A 23,263-nucleotide genomic window follows, 5' to 3' on the forward strand; every position below is an offset into this window, starting at 1 on the left:
TGTACGGTATGAATGGCCCCGGAAAAAATGGCCCCAGAAAAAATGGCCCCGGAAAAAATGGCCCCGGTAAAAAAGGCCCCATATGACATGTAGGTAAAAATGGCCCCAATAATCAAATTGTGTATTAAAACTGATTTTCTTGAGTCAATATATGCATTTTTGTATCTTAAATAATTTAGTTTTTAAAAGGAATGAACATCAAACAAATTGCCATTTACATTTTACTTTTTGCAAGAATTAATATTCAATGATAAAATATTCAAAGATAAATAAAAAGCCATGAATTACACTTTTTATATTTTTTTTCCATTTAAATGTTAAAAAATAGCAACAACAAAATCAATAAATCAACATAAATCATGCATTTATTAATACTAAAATAATTTACTTGTGGCCGATTTCATGGTAGAGGAATCACAATTTTCCAGAAATTCAATCTGTGTATTGTTAAACCCCACAAACAGTGGGTTAGTATGAACATAAAATTATTATTTTTTTTTTTTAAGAAAAAGAGAGTTCTACAATCATAATTATATGGTTTAGATGGGGTTTGCAGTGTGTTTAGAGGTTTGTGTTGTATTTGCAAGTATTTTTTCATAACTCTAATTGATTCGTGACCGTATGTTCCACTACCTTAGACAAGAATTGTAGGTTACAGGTCGGTAATTTTTTACATTTTAATCAAGTCCAGGTTTTTTAAGGAGCGGACTTGGTTCCTTGTGTTTCTGTTTCCAAGTCATGAGAGTCACTCAAGCAAAAATTATACACAAACATAACTACATAATCGACAACAAAATAGTGTGCTTAATGAAACTAAGGATCACACCTTCCTAGGAATTATAACATGAATTGTAATTTAAAATGGAATGGAATTGAACAAATTATCACCAAAGTAAATAAAATGCTGGGTATAAGTCCTGTCCTTGCTTGTACATCATCATGTTGGTTTTTTTTTTTTACAGTAAGGCTAGTTCTAGCAGAGTTGCTTGGCAAATGCCAGACTGTAAAGTAAGGCATGTGCAAAAAATATATCCTCCCTTCAAAAATTATATTTAGAAATCCGTCAGCGTATTTTGGAAAATGAGGTCAGATTTCCCGCAGATTGTGCCGAAAATTAGGCTTTGGTCTAAACTTAATGTATAACCATGCATTATGTTATAATTCCGCACACCTATTTTCATAGCATTTTTCCGTGAAAAGTTTTTGATGTATCATCCGCGCAGATTGAATACTTATTATTATTACTTATTATTGAATATTATGGGACTATTTGTTTCCAGTGTTTACTATATTTCTTCACCAATAGATCAGACCAATCACAAATCAAACAAAAAAAATTCATCCGCATTTATTTTTATTAAGTCTTAATTTGCATTTTTTTTTTCTTTCATGTTAATGAATGTCTAAATTCAGTTAAACCAGCAATTTTGTATTATATTTGTAAATCTTAAAAATGAAATTTTGCAGGGAATGGGGCTTTAATACAAGATATGGAAACCATGCAAAACAGAAGTGCAAGGTTTGTCATGGGTGATGGCAGATTCAGTAACGTCTCTGGTAGAAAAAAAGAATTTAATTGGGATCCCTTGCAATTGTAGAATAACAAACAGAATGACCATTTACAGCAGGCTTTGCATGGTCATCTTTTGCATCCTATTACAAATGCATTTGTGTCCTGCCCCATACTTATCTGTCGGACATTTTACATATTCTAAGGTGCCCGCTTAAAAGGACTGGTACAGATTCTCTTCCATACTGAGAAGTATATGAGACTGGAATCAAATCCCTAAGGAACATACAACAATACATGACAAAGAAAAGTTCAAGACCGCTATAACTAATCACCTGAAGAATCTATTGTCCAGATGCTACCTGTGCCACAACCCCTCCTCGCATTGCTCCTTTTAGGGCCATTGAGGAGTATTCATCCAGATCCATGATGGAGTACAATTTTCTTTGTTATTTATGACAAACATACTTGTATCAATAATGACTGAGTTTTTAATTTGTATATTTGCTAGTTATACATGACACCTGAAAGTATCTTCGTGATTGTTTTTAAGATTGCTGATGACCTTGATGCATACGTGAATGTTATAGATTCATCCGGAGTAAGCATTTCAGAATTTTATTAAATATTTTTAACAAATAAGGATAAGATATTACCTCTGATTTATATTTTGAGAGGCTTCTGTTGTCGCTGAATACTCTGTAATCAATCTATGTGAAATTCATCGAAACAATTTCAATCATTTAAATGCTAATTCTAGGATGAATTTCACTATGTAAATATTTTAGAGGATAAAAAAATGATTAAAAAAATTGTATAGTATATATACAAACTTGGTTTTTTTTTCTGCAGAAAGAGCACCAACACTACCTGACAAATCTAGAGTATTTGTTGTATTTTATCCGATCAGCTTACACATACTCAAAAGACGATGATCGTTGTACTGATGAGGAGATAGACTTTCCAGTATGCATCATTGTTGGTACCCATCTCAATTCACTCACTGGAAGTGAAGAGGAGATACGTAAACAGGTAAACAATACATTACTAAAGAACTTTTGTTTAATAATAGTTGGATTTGTAGAGCGCATCATGCGAAAAAGCCTCTATGCGCTTTGAACCATGTAGACACATATTTTGTCTTTCTTCAATTTATATTTCTTGGTTAATCAATGAGGCAACAATCTATCAATATACTATGCCTGAAACTGTAAAGCTGCACAATACAAACTCAATAATATAATAAATAATATAAAACTTGGTTCAAATATCTTCTTATTTTGTAAGTTAGTGAATTAAGTATTTGATGTTCACTTTGTTTATATAAGATTAACTTTCAATAATTTTTTTTCTCACCAACAAGTGGACAATACAAATGGATAATATAAACCAGTTGTCTTTTTTTAAAATAATATTATACCATCTTGTGCTTAAATGTTGGATGTATTTAAAAATTTTATAGTACAATAATAATAATAATAATAATAATAATAATAATAATAATAACAATAGTAATAACTAGATTTGAACTCGTCACTGAGAACGAGTTAGGTGATCCGCCGTACATTGACCTTCAGTAAGCGCGCACGGTCCAGATTTAAAAGTTTTATATGCTAAAATATGCTCTAATTAGTTTTTTATTAAAAAAGAATAAATTTTAGCGTTTTAAAAGATTTACGCATGCGTACGTGCACTTCTTTACTCCCGTGAGCACAGCAATGGCACAAAGAGTACTCATATGAATACAGCGTCAGGAACCCAAAATATGTAACATAACATAATTTCCAGCTTCATTACGTGCTTTGAGTGTGAAAATGAACGTACGGCGCGTAAATTATGGAGAGTTAGAATGCTCAAATGAAACGTTCTTTAAATTATCTGAAAAGTGATATTGAGAATTTTTAAATTCCAACACAAGTGCATGTCACGAAGTGTACATGGATGGTAATGGAACATGAAATTAAACATTGTCAAGTGTTTTTAAAACCACCTGTTGTTAATGCCACACAAATTTTCCCTTCAAATAACCTAATATCAGTCTGACAGCATTGAAATAAAGTTTTATATTCATTACATCTTTTAAGAAAAGGAGAACGGAAAATTGAGGTACCTGACATTCATCCTTGACCTGAAGTGTATGTCCATTTAATATGATTCAGAAATGACGAATGGTTAAGATAATTATGGGATCATCAAAGTATTAAAATGGGAAAAATGAGGGGGTGAAAAAAAACACATTTATTTTGACCAGGATGACGTCATCAAAAGGAATAAAGAAGTCATATGAAAGAGAGATGTCTCAACTAAAACATACACAAAGTTGGGAGATGATCAATTAAGGACAAGCGAAATATGCTCAAATGCGTATTTTAAAAAATGGCAATATGATGACGTCGTCACAATGTCCGATCAACCATTATGATCTATAAGATCATAATTACAACTTATGTTCTTTCAGAATATGTAATAAAAATTGGGGGTCACCTTTCATCCTAAGGAGCTATAACTGATTATAAATAGGCATAATTATAAGCATATGTAGTTGTTGTACATTAAGACGCGTGAACAGAAAATTCAGAAATTACGAATGGTTAAGGTGATATGACGTCATCAATATTTTGAGGAAAGAAAGATGTAGGGGGTAAAAAAAACCATTTATTTTGACCATGATGACGTCATCAAATGTAAAAGAAGTCACATATATGAAAGAGAATTGTCTCTGCTATAACATACTCAAAGCTAAAAGACGATCGACCACGGATAAGCGAGATACGCTCAAATGCGTACTTTAAAAAATGACATCATCAATAAAATCAGTTTTGTTGAATTCAGATGGAAATATAATATCCTAAGGAGCTGTAACTGTTTAAAAATAGGCCCGATTTTAACATATTTTCACTGTATACCAGCACAAATACGCGCAAAGATCCCTATGTTTGATGTGCACGTACGACATTGCTATTGGCCATAACATGACTGAAAAGAATGGAAATTTGTGAAAACTATTTCAGAATCCCAAAATATGTAAAAAAACGTAATTTCCAGTTTTCGTACATGCTGCGCACGTGAAAGAAAATTTTAAATGCTCAAAATGGCCTGAAACGTGCTCTAATTTAGTCAAAAAGTGATTTCAAGCATTTTGAAATTTTTACATTACATTCAACATTGACCAGAAGTTTATGCTTATTTAATACGATTTCGAAATGGTAATTGGTTAGGCTGATATGTACGATAATGGAAAAATGCAAAATTGCGCGTAGATGACGTCACGCATGACTGAGCACATTGAAAAGCTTATTGTGACTATAGATAAAGATGATGATGATCCTGACAATAACAAGAGGTGATCCGCTCGAGAAGCGGATCACCAATAATAAATTAGTTTTCAATTGAAATATAGAATGAGAAAATATTTTCTTTAAAAAACTACACTACTACTACACTACTACTACAACTACAGAAAATTGTGTCGTTGATATTACTACTTTTCATAATTATAGATACTATAGTATTTAAAAAAAAAAAAAAATTTAGTGATAGTTTTAGTACCGTAACTTTTTTGGACAATTGTCGTTTCTTTTTTGTCCTTTTTGTTAGTTGCTTTTGTGTGTCCTTGAGCATGGGACTTTTTTTGTTTTTGGAAAAAAAAATAAAAATTAAGAATAGAAAAGAAGAAGAAAAAGAAAAAAGAGAAAAAAATATATTTTTAAACATATTAGAGTGTGATAATAGCTGTATATTTTTTTTGTAGATCGAGGAGAAGTTTGCCAAAATTCGCAAAGCAATTGAAAGTCAGGTGTACAAGTCCCATGTCCATCCCAAATATTTTGCTGTTGAGAACAAACTCTCATCTTCAGATGGAGAATTCATTAAACTCAAGAAATTTATTCTTGAAATGAAAGAGAAGATGGATCGACTTATCCCTCTCAAGTGGCTAGATTTGTTGAAGGCGATCCACAAATTAAGTGAAGGACAAGTGACTCTTCCTCTGGAGCAGGTACGGATTCATAATAATGTCATTTCCAAATAAAAATAATAATAATATGATTTAGATAAGAACAAGACCACTTAATTTCGTCCTGAAAACAGCTGAACTGTATACAAAATAGTTATTCACGCTCTACGGTCTACTGAGTTTGAAAAAAAAACAATTTCATTTACCAAATCGCTGTCAGAGTTGCACTGCACTCTGAAATGTATAGTGCTCCATGGTCTTTTGGATTTGTAACAACAACAGTCTAGTAAAGCACAATTTCGAAAATGGAGTCTGATAAGAGCGATATTGATGTAGGTCTAGGCAGTGCTCGAAAAGGAATAGTAGTGTTGAGCTTCCTCCAAAAAAGAAGCTAAAACACACGCAAACATGCAAGTTAATAACGGAAAGTATCCTGTTTTAAATCAAAACTACAGTCGGTGATGCCTACGGTACGCTCGTTGTGATTGGTGCGGTGTTGATGTTATGCCTAGGGCCTAGTCTTGCACGGCGGTATTGCTGATTGTGATTCAAAACGTTTACATTTTACAATCACATTTAGCATGTCTTAGGAATACTCCTCTCACATTGTCAAAACTCTGCTCTGCATAATGATTGGTCTGTACTGCATAACAATCGGTATGTATTGCATAACGATTGGTTTGTACTACATAGTGATCTGTATGTACTGCATGATCTGACAACAATGCGACATTGATTTACAATAAAGACATACAAAAAAAATATATATATAATTAATGATAAAATTAATGTATCTAAATAAAGTCAATAACCAAACAAATATTGAAATATTTAAAATATATATACATAGTATTCTTAGAATTATATTATTATATTTATCTTAATTAAAACATTATAAAAAAAAATAATTTAATTTGAGATTATTTTCCAGTTAAAATTGATTTATTAAAAACTTTTATTTTCTATAAGATATCGAAAATATTTAATTGATTGCATGTTAAATTCCATCTCTTTGTACCAATGTATTCAGGTCCTGCAAAACTGTGCTGTCAAGATCATTACTAGGTCATCATAGTATGATTGCAGTACACAAGCCTTGCAAAACCTTTACCTAAAAAAAATAGAGAAGCAAAACCATGTATTCAATTTGAATGTTCCTTTATATCTTTCTGACCGTTTTCATATCAGAAATAATAGCTATAACATTAGACCAGCTGATGTTATTAATTTTGATATTCCTAAAGCTAAAAATGAATATAAGAAAAATAATAAGCCTTGGAATAACCTTACAGATTATCTGAAATGTGCTCCTAATGTACATCTTTTAAAATGTTTACTTTCATAATTGTTTAACTTTGACTTTGTTTTTACCCCTGAAAAACCTTAACCAAACACAAACAGGTTATTTTTGTGTGTTATCATTTATTATTTTTTTTTTATAATATTATATAATCATTATTATTATTATTATTCCTGAATTCCTTTTTGCTACTTGTTAACCTTTTGTTCAAACGTAGTTTTAATTTTGTCTTTTACTTTTATGTTTTCCTTATATTTTTTACTTCTTATATGGTCTTGCATGGCCTTGACGAAAGTGTGTCCATGTAAAAATAAGTATATTATTATTATTATTATTATTATTATTATTATTATTATTATTATTCTAGTTTAGAATGTTATGCCCTTGTCAATCGTAGTCTCATCCCCAACCCGGGCTATAGCGGGGCTCTAGCCTGGACTGAGCTGGGGCTGTACACATACCTGTAGTTGTGACCCGTAGTGCCGGGACGTACGTACCTAAGTTTTACCCGTAGATATTACAGGCCTCTGAAGGCCCGAGAATTTTACGTGTTAGATTAGACACGGTTTTGGTGTGTACGGCAGTAAGTGCGGGGATTTAGCCGGGGATGTATGTTAAAACGATGCCCCACATTGCCGGGAGGTGGCCGGGATTTCACATGCATTTAACCATTTTGGAAATTACATCCACAGCTGAGTCCCCGCTAGGCCGTCCGGGGCTGGGGGGACTACAATTGACAAGTGCATTACCACTAATATTACTATGCTAAATGAGGTATTAATATGTAATTTTATGTATAAAATCCATGTCACTAGTCCATTCATTTAAAATGTCAAATTTTCTAATTTCATGAAGGTTAAATCAATGGCAAGGCAATATTTGATATCAGATGAGACAATTGACTATGCAATCAAATACTTAAGTGATGTTGGTGAAATCATGTATCACTCAACAGAAGAAGCATTAACGGACATAGTGGTGATTAAACCAATGGATATTGTTGAGTATGTCAGGCCTGTGTTCACCATCGTAAAGCCAGAAGACCAGGTATGTTAGATTCATTAGCTTGGTTCACGTCGAACTTTTATCTAGATATACATCCACTTAACTAGTTAAAAGTTCGACGTGAACCACTCAATTATAGCTAGTTAAAGGAATTAAGTCACTTAAGTTAAGTGACTTAACTTTACTAGAATAACGGTAAATTAACTTGCTTAACGGTAAAGTCGGCTCGGATTAAAAGGGCACGATTACGTAACATAGGCATTAAGCCAGCTTTGTTGTATTGTACCACCATTATCATCTTCTGGCTGGCAACAACGTACTTCAACAATGCTAACAACAGCATCGAAGTAGTCTCATTAGTCTGGTTTTCAGAAATTATTTGTAATATTTTGGGTAAACTCCCAGCAAACGTCCGTTTTACGAATAGTCAATATTACCAATGACCTTTGCCCTTTGCAATAATAACGTTAAAAAGTCCGATTGCGTACGTTTTTCAAAGTGATAATGTATATTTTTCTTAATAATAAAATCAGATTTGTTGTATTTATTTATTGACAATTCAATCTTTTCTATTTCTGCTATAATAGTTGCTATTAATTCAATTTCAACGAACTACCACCAACGCCAGCGTTAAAATGAACGCACATGTTTACGATGACGAAATAAAAAAGTGTGTGGGAGTCAGCAACTTATTTGACACCGCGAAGCTAGATTTTCGCGAAGTGCATGTAAACAACACAATTGAGCGATCTAAAAACTACTAAACAGGAAAGAAAGGTCCATAAAGTATACGTACGTTTTAATGAAAATTAAAACAACATTTTGTTAAATGGAAGAATGCTAGCTAGCAATTAAAATAATTCGTTTTTTATCGAAGGTAAATGCTAGGGCCAGGGCCTAGAGAATCTACCACTTAGATTGCGATAGAACACGCTGCTGCACTGGTCGTTGGTTTGTACTGGTCGGCTAGGTTAGGTAGTGGAAACTCACACCTTTTCTACACAGTAGTTTACAATTTTTTTAAACGAATACCACTTGGTACTAGAGGTTCGTAAAATACAGTAGGCCTAGATGTTTTATTAAACAAGCCTTTCGACCGTGTGACGTCGATGGCCTGAAACTGGCTGGCTGTTTATCTGGCTCTAACATGGCATCGAACGCAATTAGGGGATCATCGTATCATGTTTCAAGACGGGTATATCTAGATAAAGTTCGACGTGAACCAGGCTATTGTCAAAAGTAAATGTAATGCCCAGCTCTGTAGTTATTCAAGGTGGAACTGATCAGGTTTTAAAACAAGAATTGCAATCAGCCACTGGAGTGAAGTAAAAATTATAGAAAGTGTAAAATTGCATAAAACATTTGGATACAAAGACCCATAACATTATGAATGGGATTTTAAGAGTAGATACAACTTTAGGACATATCAGTATTATTATTCCTATATTAACACGTTGACTGCCAGACCTTTTTTTACGGTTCCTTCCCGTGTGCCAAAACAAGTTTACATGTACAAACATACTTTTTTGAAATTCTATCTAGTCATATATCATCAAAATGATGTGTCTAATAAATTGGTGGGAAAATATTAGGGTTCGAGTATACTTGTCGATGGCACTGTGATAGAACTTTTTACTGACTATGCCATGTGCGAGTTATCTCGTCCTCTTTTTGCATGGGTTGGTATATGTTCAAAAGGCGCCCCCACTTGTACCGCTCGAGTGTACTACCGGCAACATAACACAACAAACATACATATGTCATTTGTACGTTATCATCTAGGTTTATCTTCCCCGAACTACCAGCCGTTGAGTCTGTAGTCCTACATTGTATAATAAAGAAGTTATAAACGCTAGAATGTTCCCCCGTTTTTTGACGAGTATACTCGTTCCTGGCGCCCTCAGCAACACCCTGTGGGCGAGTATACTCGTCGCTGGCAGCCAACGTGTTAAAGTAGTTCTAGAAATTTCAAAAGTGGCATCAGGTCTAGGTTGCCATTTCTTTTCTTTGTGCTCTTAAGTATTTTGGGACGGTTACATTTTTTTGTACATTTAATTAATCTAATGAAGTAATGCTCTTTGATTTTTTTCCCACACAGGCAGCAAAACTCAAAGATGACTGGCAAAAATTGGAAAAAGGTGTTCTAACAAAGCGCCTTCTAAAGCATCTTTGGAAGAAGTTTCCGATATTTCAGCAAGATAAAGATGAGGAAATGTTTCAATTTTTTGTCAACCTGATGAAGAAATTTGGCCTCATATGTCAGAAAAGGAAACAAGTATGATCAAATTAATTTTAGTTGATAGTGTAGTAATTTTCATAAATGAGCATTTTGGATATTTTTCAAAATGATTGTGTGTATCAAACTGGAGATTGCACCCTTGACCAAGGCCAAATTTGATGAATGATAAAAAAAAATTCATTCCTCAAAACTAAATAAAACAATGATTATGATTCAAAACGAAAAATAATGCTGCACTTTAATAATAATAATAATAATAATGCATTTATAAATCGTTATCTATGTAGGTAAACCTATTCCGAGGCGAATCTAACTTTCTATTGAATGGGGAAGGCAAAATTTAAAAAACATGTTAAAAAGGAAAAACAGTGACAATAATGAAATTATTTTGGTGTACACAACGACAGTTACACCATCTAGGCTAAAGCAGGCAGGTCCCCAGGACTTAGCTAGTCCTACACCAAATAATAATAACATTCTTTGTCTTCTCATTCCCACTGTTAACATTTCCAAAGAATGAGAGTTGCAGATTTTTTGCTTAGCTACAGTATATTCACTGTGCGCAAAAACATAAACATCAAACAAGGTCGTACTAGGATTATCAGCTATGTCAAACAAAACTGATAAGTTTGATGTTGAAGATATTACATTGTTGTCCATTTTTTATCCGAAAAAGTATGAAGAAACATGGCCTTTTTATAATGTAAATTCAAATAAACTAAATATTGTATAGGTTAAAAAATTCCCACACTTTAAATGGACAAATATAGTATAGAAATATGTCAAATACAGACACAATGTATACATAGGCCTAGGCCTTGAGTCCCGTTAGAATATATAACTGTATATCGAAATGATATATTTATATATTATATATTATGCGTATGTAAGTTGTTTAGTAAAATAAATTTAATTTAACAATATATGAAAGAAGCATAGGAAAAAAGAAGAGTAAGTGTAAATTCAGTGTGTTGATTTCATCTAATAATGGCAAAAATTTGTGATATATAGTTAAAGTATGTACAGTATAGTATGATGTATTATTAATTATTGAATATTAATTGTTCAGAAATTTACATTCTTTGGATTAAGAAAATAAACCACATCTACCCTTTCTAACTCTTCTTTCTCTCACTTTTCTTGGTCCCATAGAATAATCATTCAGATGGTATTGAATACTATGCTCTTTCACATATACCACCAGAGCAATATTCAGAAGATCCAATATTTGACCAAGGAAATGACAAAGTATCCATCTTCCATGACTTCTGTGGTTTTCTTCCTGACTATTTATTCCATTTGGCTGTCACTAAATTCATTGAGGAGTTTGAAATGGAAAATGGACGTGACACTGAACTGGCATATGAGCATGCAGTGCTTACTATTGACATTCGTCATTATGTGAGGATAGCAGTAGCAACTATCAACCACCATCGGATGTTTAAGGTACAATTATACTTACTGTCTACCCCAAGTATTGGAATACACGCCATCGTGTTGGGATTCAATATTTCGACATTAATTATGTCATCATAATTCCTGATTCCTGATTATGACATAATTAATGTCGAAGTATTGAATCCCGACACGATGGCGTGTATTTCAATACTTGGAGTATGTATTATACTTTCTTATCTGAGATTAATCAGTGGACCTTTCGATTACTGTCTAAATTTATATGTCAGTCTGTTACTGCAAGGTTAGCCCTGTTGTCGTAGCATTCTTTTAAACTGCGATTTAGCAGCAAATCTGCCATTGTTTGGAAGCCATCCAGCGACTGTATATTAATAGAAAAACTGCAATTGCACACATTCCGTCATTATTGTTGGTTGTAATTTGCTATGTCTGCTAAAAAGTCGCTTTAATATGAATTTATTAAGTAAAAGTTAAAGTAGAAAGTTGAACATCAGATGATAAACTATAAGGTGCTGAGCCGGATAGGATAGGTGGTGGATTGGGCAGTACTCCAGGAGACAATTCCCTACACTTTTCCGAAGAGCCTACTGTGTTCTTTAATGTGCACATGGGTCATAAATGCACACAGGACCAACGGCTTAAACGTCTCATCCGAAAGACGGTACGCTATTGTAATTTGTATTTAGCCCTCCAGCTGAAACACAAGGAGAGGCAGCGATGGGAATTGAACCAAAGACCTAGAGATCTCCACGGTTCAGTGCACACACAGTGGCTACCACTAGATCAGCCGACTGAGCTTGTTAGCATATATTTGCAAGCCTTAAAGTTGATTACAGTGTTTACACAGTTCCATTTCAAGATTAGCAGCTTTTGATTAGCATTCCTCTGACTTCAGAATTTCAGGCCAAATGTTTGGTCCTCTGCTTGAGAAAGATGAAAGACCAAGAAATGAATCTGGATGGACATTCTGGTACCTTTATATCTTTTCTGAAAAAACTCATATTGTATTTTAACTTAACAAAACCCAAGAGTCTTATACTTGAATAAACCAACAATTACCAAAGTACACCTCCCACACCACAAGAGTGTACTTAAAGCATTTCTATGTGACATATCAGAAGTGAAGTCTTTTAACATTTTGGTTTGAATATAGATGCCAACATCATCTTTGATATATGTGATTTGAATATTTTTCATAGGTAGTGTAGTGGTGGTATTATGATTTTCTCAAAAAGGTGTTGGGAGGGTATGCCACGCAAGTAAATGCACGTAATTGGAGAGTAAGCCTTGGACCATCTATGGGCCTCAGAGGTATCCAGTGATGAAGCCTTGAAAGTTTTGGCAAGAAAAAGTTTAAAAGCTTATATTAATTGAATAATAAATCTTATAATCCATTAAGATTATGTAAACCTCTACTGCACTATTTATACTACTAAAATAACGTTTTGTGTTTTTCTCTGTCTAATATCTCCGAAAGTATTTCAAGTACAATTATGATTTTCACACATGTAGCTACCACCAATGGAATGAACATCCTCTACATTAGGACTCGATTATGTTATCCTACATGTGTTTATTGGGACTTGATTTTGTTATCCTACATGTGTTTTTTTGCTGATTACTTCTAAATCTCGTAACTGTTGTGACGTCATTGTGCCGTGCACCTGATTTAATATGCATGTTACAAGTCCCACATGCACACATTCATAGCCATATTGACATTGATAGATTCTATCAATTGTGGTAGAACGTCGGTGCGACAACATATACTGTTTGTTGCTCTCCGTCTTTACATGAATATCGTGGTTTTAATGCTGAATGGATTACCCCAGAGTACCTTAAATTGACTAAGGACAGAGACTACTACTTTTCTAGGGCTCACAAAACAAATAATACCCTTGATTGGGCAAAACCTAAAGAACTTAGGAATAGAGCAAATAATATGAATCGTTATCTTAAAAAAAAATATTGTTCAAAGACTATTAATGAAATTATTGATAAACCCCAAAAAATTTGGAAAACTATAAAAAAAAAATTACTGGTAATGACTAAAAAGAACCAATCAGTTCTATATATCTGGGAATGAAATATTCTCTGATTAATTTGAAATTGCCAACAAATTTAACTCTTATTTCTCTTCCATTGGTGAGTCCTTAGCACAACAACTTAATAATAACTTATCCCATAATTCTAACCATACGAACAATCTTGACTTTTATAATCAATTTAATTGTGAATTAATTTCACTTGAAGAAGGCTTTGATCATATTAACTCCTTTCCAAATAATATACAGTAGCTTCTGCTGTTGATGAACTTGATCTAAAATTAATATTGCTTCCCCCAATATTTGTCATCCTATAGCTCATATAATTAATCAACAATTAATTAGCAACTTTCCCATCAGCATGGAAAATTGCCAAAGTTACTCCTGTATTTAAAAGTGGTGACAGACTAAACACTGAAAATTTTAGTGCCGCCCCTGCTTATTGATGTTTCCGAACACATTCTTAATAATCTTAACAATGGCAAAGTTAATGCTGCTATTTCCTTTGATTTAAAGAAGGCTTTTGACACCGTTAACCATACTATTTTAATTAACAAACTTAAACAATATGGAATCAGAGGCAGTACTTTAAATTTAAATCCAAAATACCAGATCCTAAAGAAATCACTATTGGTGTCCCTCAAGGATGAATTCTTGGCCCCCTTTTTTGTATTATAATATAAACTTCCTTCCTGAAATTATCAATCCCGATTCAAACTGTGCAATTTTTGCAGGTGATGCATTATTTTTTGTTCTGCCTTTGATCTAAACGAATTAAAATCTATCATTGACAAAAATATAGCCAATATATCTAAATTGTTTAATATAAATAAATTAACAATTACTGTTATTAAAACAAAATTTATGGTATTTGTTCAAAATTCAGTTTCCTAAAATTTTCAAATATTTCCTTATCAATAAACAGTCATTTAATTGATAAAGTTGATAATTTTAAATACTTAGAAATTACCTTTGATAGTTTTCTTTACATAGGATATAATATTGAGAATTTTTGTTCCGAAATTTCTAAATGCATTAGTGTTACTCGTATGTTAAGATATTTTTTACCAAATTCTTCTTTTAGACTTTTAGCAAATTCTTTTGTATTACCTTCTTTCAGTTGTAGCACTGTATGGTCTAATTGCACAGCTGTGCATCTTAATTCACACCAGGTTTTACTAAATAAGCTAGCCAGAATTATTTTACATGAGCATTTAGGTATTTTGGTCAGGCAGGAGAGTCCACACCAACCTCAATGAAAATGTTTAAATATGGGAAGCATGAAATGGCACTCTCAGACCTATTTTAATATAGTTTTCTATACAGCCTACTTTTACCTGATAGCTAAACTTTGTTCCATCCAGAGGTCAGGCCCGTACGCATATGGGGGGTTGGGGGGTGCATACACCCAAAAGGTCCATTCAAGACACACCCATACGCTCCAGAAATCCATCCACCAAAACTCATTAACCAATCAGAGCAGTTTTCCAACTAGGCCTGCCTCTAATTTGTTGTACAAGCAAGGCCTTCTAACTGTATTTATTCAGTCTGCGAGTGTCACTTCTGGCCATCTAGAGGTGCTATAATCATAATTTTATATAGACCCCAGTGGTAGATTGAAGGGGGATTGGGGAGCTTAGCAAGCCGACCTGGGCCCCTTATAATTTTTTGAAAAAAACATACTGTTTAGTTAAAAGTAATTTAAGTCCTCAACCCCAACCATGGTGGGGCCAGATGAGGTGGGTGTTCCCGGATCATTTCTGTGAAAGGCCTTCCCTTGACTCCCCCTCTATTTCAAATTCCTGAATCTACCACGGTCCCTTTCTGGCCTGGTAAAGTATGGATTATTCGCTTCCCCCTCGCTTAAAAACAACATCAAAGTGATTTATTGCTTTCCTTACCCTGCTCCCAATCAGATCAGTAGGCTTATTTTATGAATTCTTTTTTTTTTTTTTGGCGTCTACCAATCTCATCCACGATGTAAAGAGCTTGTCATTATTTGTTCATATTCGCAATTTCCATTAATTCCATTTGTTTATAATATAACATTTACATTTGTGGTAAAAATTTAGTATTTTGAATGCCCAATAATATTATGGGTTTTTTTCATTTTGTGCTATAGACCTACATTATTTCTTTTACATTTAACTTTATTAATGTTTGATTTACCTTGTTTTATAATTTTACATAGTACAAAAAAAAAAAAAAAAAAAATCTGAAAAACCACCTAGTTGAAAGTGGGATGTTTCACATCTATGCTATGTGTATATCTAATTTGTAGAGATTTATTTTACTTAAATCTCAATTTATTCATATTACGATTCTTTAGATTTAATCATATTAGTTCATATTGCATCTTCAAAATCTGTTAAGACCTCGAAATATCAAGAATATCCGAGCACGAGGGAGCTCTGCCCACTCGACCTTAGAAGGGCTACGTCCTCACCCCCCACATTTTAGTCCCCTATCCACAAATTCGCACCTACCCAATAAAAATCGGGCATGAGTGGTGGATCTTGGAGTTTGAAACACAGGGGTGCCAAAGAAAGGGGGATTTCAAAGATAAAGGGTACAAGAATCTTGGCTTCATGATGGTTTAGACTGAGGAAAAACAAATTTATGGTTTTGACACTTCTAGGTGACCGCAAAAGGCACTCTTAAATTTAAATTTTACTACAATTTTCTTTTTTTAATCCATTTCTTTTTTTTTTTAACTTTGAAAAATATAAGGGGAGGGCGAGCCGAACCTCGAATCCACTACTGCCATCAAAAGCCAAAATTTGCTCTTTGATGCGCATGGTAGCGTTTTGACACGGGGCACTCAATAATAGTATTATTAATTTTTAAAAATGTGTAACTGAATTTAATATTTATCATCTCAGCAAAATATTGGTCAGACGTCCGCCTGATCTGCCGGACCACCTCCATTTTATCTGTGTACTAGTATTGGAATAATGATAAAAGGAAGCAAATAATAGGTTTTAATTTTTTTGTAATTTCTGTAGACAACAGTTGTGAGGAGACAAGAACCTAATGCTTCTTGTGTTAAAGAGCCAGCACCTGAAACATGTGAAAAGGTATGTGAACAGTTATTTATTTTGATCTGCATGTTTTTCTCTACCTAGGTTTATAGAGATCATAGGATGCTGTTTAAGAAGTAAAGATATTTGCACCAGGGAAGAGTGCATAGAGAGCTTTTTGAACTGGACATCAGTGGGTTTAACTCAAAGCACTGCTGCATGAATACATTATTATTTGTCTTTTTGGTAGAACAGCAGCTTTCTAGCTAGATATAGGCTTGCCATTTGATATAATAAAACGCACAAATAAAAATGTTTCATAAGAGCCATTTCCTAGTTCCGTCTGCATGGCTGTGTTGAAGATAAACGTGCATAAACAAATCACACTGTGCAAGGCCTACAGTCAGTGACGTAACGATGGGTCAGGGGTCCCTGTGTACTTCTGAAACTGGGGGCCCTTTTTTGGTCCTGGCCACCAATTCCATTGTGCGATTTTGGGTGTGCATTATTTTAACGACGAATATAATTATATAATATGCTTCCAGAAAATTGAGGCCAGGGACTGACTTTCAGTTGGAGATTCAATACCACCTCAGACCCACCATGCATGCACGTAACAGGGGTCTTGGGTTGGGGGGGGGGAGAGGTAATAATTCTTCCAGTTAGTAATTTATCGTACCCACCAACCTTCCCCCGTCCCCCATCCAAATAGAAAACAATAGGGCTTATCTTATTTATAGTATAGGCCAAACATATGTGTTTGAAACTAAATATAAGCATTTTCATCAATTTTCAATTTTTAGTTCCTTTGTGACTTAGGTCACTGCGGAACTATTGGGTTGATACAGATGTGAAGTGTGCATGTGTGTGTGTGTGTTGGTGTGGCAACAACCAGTCTGTATGTTTGTAAACAAATAGGCTCCTAAACGGTGCCTCGCGGCAAGTATACTTTGTGCCCAAGAGGTACTGGTGGACATGTAATTGTGTGGGAAATGTTCGTTTTTTCGGTTAGATAGAAAATGTAAGCTGTATGCGATAAAACATATACCCCTACCACCAGTTTTGAGTTGTTTTTTAGTTCAAATTTTGATTTGTGCATGCGTCAGGAAAACTTTGCCGACATTTTGTTTTTGTCATGAGCGTCTTATTGAAGTTCGTCATTTTGTTTTCGTGACTGTCTGAACATTGAGCAAGCTGAGATGATGTGGCAAATTTGTGTAATTATTAATTTATGGTGTACTGTGTTTTTTATTAGTGTTTTAGTATATAATCAGGTGTACCTATCCTGGTGTGTGTTCAATCATGGAGGTATACTGGTTTGTAGGTGTACCCTGTGTTTTAGTAAATACTTAAGGGCGAAGAATACATTGAATGAACAGTATGTCACTACACACGATGAAGACGATTTTATGAAATTGTTGGACCTAGCTAAAAGCCCAACTTGTTGAAATAATTTCTGAATTTAGTCTGCACTGGGTGGGGGGAGTTGAAGTGATATACAGCATGTGATGGACGGACTAGGTGGGGCACCTTGCGTATCAGAAGCGGGTCTGTACGTTCCTTTGTAGGCACACGCAAAAACTAAAAACAAATTTGGGAATTGCGATAATTACCCCAAAGTCATTAATTGTATTTTACTAAATTTGAAGGCCCTGCTGTAGTAGGTATGCCACCACCAAACCTGAAAACTATCAGTAGGTCGATGCACGTGCTGTATCTAACGCCATACAACGTATGCGTGGTCATTCACTTCATTCATTCATTTATTTATTCGACCAATACACATTTACAATAGGAACAGTACAACGAAAATTATGGTCAGGGGCAGCAATAAGCAAAAACAATGGTGCATCCCATATAAGCAAAATAGACTTGAAATAGAATTTAATGCAACTAAAATGTATATACAAAAATATAAATTATCAACATGGCATGTAGTTTTACAGTATCGTATTATTTACAATAAAGCTTGAAAACGAATCAGTTGTTCGATGCACATGCTTTATCTAAACTACCATACAACGCATGCATAGTCATCAGTAGGCGGTTGTTATGGTTGTGATAAGCTATAAATAACGGCTGTGACTACGCTTGTGTGTTTAGTCTACCACCAGACTACTGTATTTGTAGGAATATTTTATTAACAGCCAACCGTCAAATCAATGAAAATGAACATTTGCAGAAATATTTTCCATCAAATAATGATGTTTAAAAAATGGACAAAATTATACAGCATCTAGGGGGTTGGTGAATGTCAACTTTTGTATAAATATTTTCCATCAAATGAAGTTTAAAAAAATAATAGACACATAGGGCATGTGATGGACGGACCAGGGTGGGGAGGGGGTGTTGGTGTAAGGAAAAACATTTGTGAGAATGTCTTCCATCAATCATGTTTAGGATAATAATGAACACATAAATATACAACATGTGATGGGCCACGGACGGACCAGGGTGGGGGAGGGGGTGTAGGGGTACGTAAAATCATTTGTGAGAATATTTCCCATCCAATGCTTAAAATAATAATGGACACATAATATACAGCATAGGCCTGTATGGGGGCGGGGAGTGTGAGATTAAGTAAAAACATTTGTGAGAATTATCCATCAAATGATGTTGAGAAAAATAATACACATAAATAATTACATACATGCCAACCATCCCGATTTCCGATGTCAAAAACACCAAAAAATCGGGACGTCCCTATTTTTAGAATTAAAAAAAAAAAAAATTAATTGCAAGAAGTATCCACTACTTGCCAGTTTGATGAAGGGAATATTAGTATGTGGTTCCCCGGGAATAATCCCATCCCCATGAACGCGAAACTGTCCCGATTTTGGGGGGTGGTATTGTACACGTTGATTCCCTAGTCCTAATGTATGAACAGACGAAAATGATGATCGTTTTGCGAGGTGGTTTTCACCTACGATTCAATAACCTATCAAAACAATGTTCAGGCAAAGAAATCAGTCTTGCATGATGTAACAAGTTATTTTTAGCAGCAAATTTATGTGGAAACACGTGAGTCATCACGCTGAGAATTAACGATCCGATCAGCCCACTGGGCAGGTCCCACAGAGACGGACCGCGGTGTTGTCTATCTTTAGCCGCAGTTAGCGAGCTGCTTATTTTTAGCGACAGTAAACAACAAAATAATTTACAAGAATGGGCTTTGTATTCAAATTTATGGCGACCAATATCTGTTGTAAGCGATTTTAAGAGTTTCAAGTCGGCAGAATTCAGAGACAATTCCTTTATTCTTTGAGCAATTGTTAAATTTACCGACCTAGGCCGACTTACCCAATCCCCAGACCCTGGGACTTTACCCGGGGAAATTCTTGTACGTGAAGTTGGGCATAAAGTCGGGGTGGGACTCTACCCGGGGAACTATGGTAATATGTTATAGCAGTAGTGACTGAGAGAGTTTTCTCTATTGTTGAAAAAACAAGACCAAGCTTCGAGCTATCGTAACAACAAAAGCTTTAAGTACTTCAATGACACACAAGCTGGAAATGATTATAAGTGAATAAATATTGACGTTATGACTCCAATGAGATTGGCGAAACAAGCAACATACCGTGCCCTTCATGGTGGAAGTCTGTAGGCCTACTGATTATGTAACTTAAATATTTTTGTTGGTTGTGAGGTAAATCAACAGTACACTTGAAATTAAGTAACTCTTGTTTTGTTTGAAGCAACTGTACAGGAATTATTATATATAATTGCCATCTTCATTCTTACAATTGTTTGTCACCAATGAATAGCGTCACTATTTTTGATATTCAAATGTTGGCAGGTATGTAAATATACAGCATTTGATGCACAGACCTGTATGGGGGTGTAGTTGTATGTAAAAACATTAGAAAACCATTACTGGACCACAATCCCTCTAAACTATGTTTACATACAAAAGAACGTACACACCCGCAGGGTTCTGGTTAGAGTAAATTGGCCTACTTCAACAAGAAATGCGCATGGAGCGGGCAAAATTTAAGGTTTTTAGGCACTTTCAAGGGTGAAAAGTGCATCTTCAAGGGATGGGGAAAGATTTTCCACAGATGAATATTTTCCCCTTTTCCCCCACCTGTTACGCCACAGCCACCATGGTTTCGGGCTAAGAAAATTTATAAATATGGCACATTTACAGACAAAATTATGAATTTTATTTTTAGGAGCAGATAGAAATATTTTGACAAGTTTAGTGGGGCCCCGGGCAGACAGTTTCCCCCTCCCCCACACTCTTTATTCTGCCACTAGATATAATATAATATATCCTACGATTTCAGATACACATTATTAAGATGCCCTTGGCTGAGATAAGAAAATGTATTACTATGGCATGTCTAGATGTAAATGACACTCACAGACTTCAAATTGTGAATGTAATTTTCTTTTTTATCTCCATTTTTATTTTATTTTTTTTTTGTGACAAATTTGGTGTGGTCCCGTGTCGCGAGGGGGCCCCATCGGCCGACGGAGCCCCTTCTCTTTAATCATTATAATATGATATATGCCCTACAGTTGATTTCAGAGACACATTATAGTTTTATTTATTAACAAAGTCCTTTTTTGGTCCAGGTGCTAGATTGAGGAACCTATGGGTAGGACCCCCTTCGAGGCCCCCAGAATTTGGGGGTCCTGAGGACTGCCGCATGAGAGCGCATAGGGGTCATTCAAGTATTATGTAACACATTTTTTGGCAAATATTGACACAATAAATATCAAAGTTAAATATAAATTAAATATATATGTATTAAATTAAAGAAACAAGATAATTGAAGATTTAATATAATGTACATTCCAATAATTATAAATGAATACACATAACTAAAAGAGTAAATAAAAAAAAAAAATTATAAAAGGCATATTTAGAAAATATATAATAGCAATAAAAGTAAAAAGTGATTAAAATAAATTTGTTACAGAAACAAGATAATCAAAAATTTAATAAAATGTACATTCTACCGAAAATAAATAATGTACAAACCTAATAATAATATGTAATAGGTTTCAATAAAGTAATATCATACAAGTTTGAATATTTAATATTTCTTCTCTTCCCATGAAAATTAATTTTGTTATGTAACACTTCAAGCAACACCCCCCAACCCTATGTCACACACTGTAACATTTTCAACTATACCCCCACCCCCCTCTGCGTTACATAATACTTGAATGACCCCATAGGCATTATGCCAGTACCTACAGCATGTTGATCTTTCATATAACCTCATGATTTGATTAATTTTATAGTTTTTTTTTACATATTGAAGATAATGTGCATTTGAAACTACAAAATGATGTATTGAAATTACTTAGTAATGAAGCAGTTGGTCAATCAGGCATTTCAGTCTCGCGCTTTCCATTTTACCTATTTCCTTGCTAATGTACATTATGTTTAATTTTGTCTCTTAGATTATTTATTAGTAATTGGGAAATATTCATCATAATTAATCATCTTTTCATTATCTAATCATAATCAATAATAATGGCTCTTAGTAACTGTTTTTATTTTGGTTTGTGCAGGTATTGTCATTTCTTGAAAGCGTCCTTAGGAATTTGTGCTTCTCTGCAAGAGGGATTGAATACAAGATGTGTATACGTTGTAGTGAGAAATGTCAGCGCATGCACTATGTTAAACATTTAAACAAAGATGAGGTGCCATGTGGAAAGCAAATAATAAGCATCAAACGCTACTTCAGATTGTTTGTAGGTGAGGTTTTACAGTTACTTGTTTATTTGCTTGTTTGTTTGTTTATTTTATTAGCATATATTTATGTATTTATTTATTCGATACTTGCTTATCCTGAAAATCCTCAGTTGGACGTAGCATCCCTGATATGCTAAACACAAGGAAGCTCTTTGCCATTCTGCCTGCTTTAAGCATGGTGATGTTTAGTAGCTCTTCAGTGTCTTTGTCCCAAAGTTTTCTTAGCTTTCTCTACCTCTTCCATAAATGTCTCTCTAGATAGTTGTGACTTCAGAGGCTTCATCATCAGCTATTGTCTGTCCACTGCTGGACAAATTTTTCAGGATTTCGACGCCAAATCAATCTTTTTCTCTTGCTGTGTTGCACCATTTCACTCTTCCCCAGTAAATATTGATCTCATATCTTAATCTTTTCTGTTGTTTTCCCTTCTTTGTTTTGCCATTCATGGAGTTTGTTACTGTTTGTATTTATTTGTACTCCTGCTGACTACTAGTTCAACAACCAGAATGAAAACCACTGAGCCAAACCGCATTTTTACCTTTTTTTCTTATTAATATCAATAATAATAATATTAATTTTAATATTATTTTACTTATTTCTATTCTTTCACATCCCCCACTAGCTTGGCTAGGCCTTTCTACTACTGCCGCCAGTGTGTGGCTTTTTTTAATGGGTCAATAAAACATGGATACTGTATGATATCTCAATAATAATTAGCCTAACAATAACCCTCTTCAGCATAAGGCACCGTATTTTTCTACATTAACCCTGGTATTCTTAAAACGAACTTTAGTCGTAGTTCGAGCTAAAACTAAAAAACTACATCATTTCGTATTCTTAAAACGAACTCCGACTAGCACTGTGACTAAATGACGCGAACCTCGACTAAAATGATACCTCCGCAGGCCGATTTTTTTAGTCAGGCTAGGGTCAGGCTAAATCGTCGACTTGAAATATTTACCCCATTAAAAACTTGTTTTTTTGTAAAGGATAAAGTGAAACGAATAAAAACAATTGCATACGCAGGTTTGATATATCTTCGGTGTGTTAAATAAAAGAGCAA

General features: G+C 34.3%; 1 protein-coding gene across 1 annotated transcript in view; it reads left to right on the top strand.

The window, feature by feature from the left end:
• Positions 1-22,203, top strand: part of LOC117107047 — a gene marked incomplete at its 3' end in the record, with an annotated part of 54,057 nt that extends 31,854 nt beyond the window's left edge. Inside the window, exons 12-19 of the mRNA XM_033248608.1 lie at positions 2,022-2,111; positions 2,363-2,542; positions 5,262-5,507; positions 7,621-7,812; positions 9,869-10,045; positions 11,162-11,455; positions 16,476-16,547; positions 22,017-22,203. Of these exons, the coding sequence (XP_033104499.1) occupies positions 2,022-2,111; positions 2,363-2,542; positions 5,262-5,507; positions 7,621-7,812; positions 9,869-10,045; positions 11,162-11,455; positions 16,476-16,547; positions 22,017-22,203 (1,438 nt within the window). The remainder of the gene's footprint in view (positions 1-2,021; positions 2,112-2,362; positions 2,543-5,261; positions 5,508-7,620; positions 7,813-9,868; positions 10,046-11,161; positions 11,456-16,475; positions 16,548-22,016) is intronic.
• Positions 22,204-23,263: the final 1,060 nt, after the last annotated feature.

The sequence above is a fragment of the Anneissia japonica genome, unplaced genomic scaffold, assembly GCF_011630105.1.
Source record: "Anneissia japonica isolate Jap-2015-1 unplaced genomic scaffold, ASM1163010v1 scaffold913_len64449_cov111, whole genome shotgun sequence".
NCBI lineage: Eukaryota > Metazoa > Echinodermata > Crinoidea > Comatulida > Comatulidae > Anneissia > Anneissia japonica.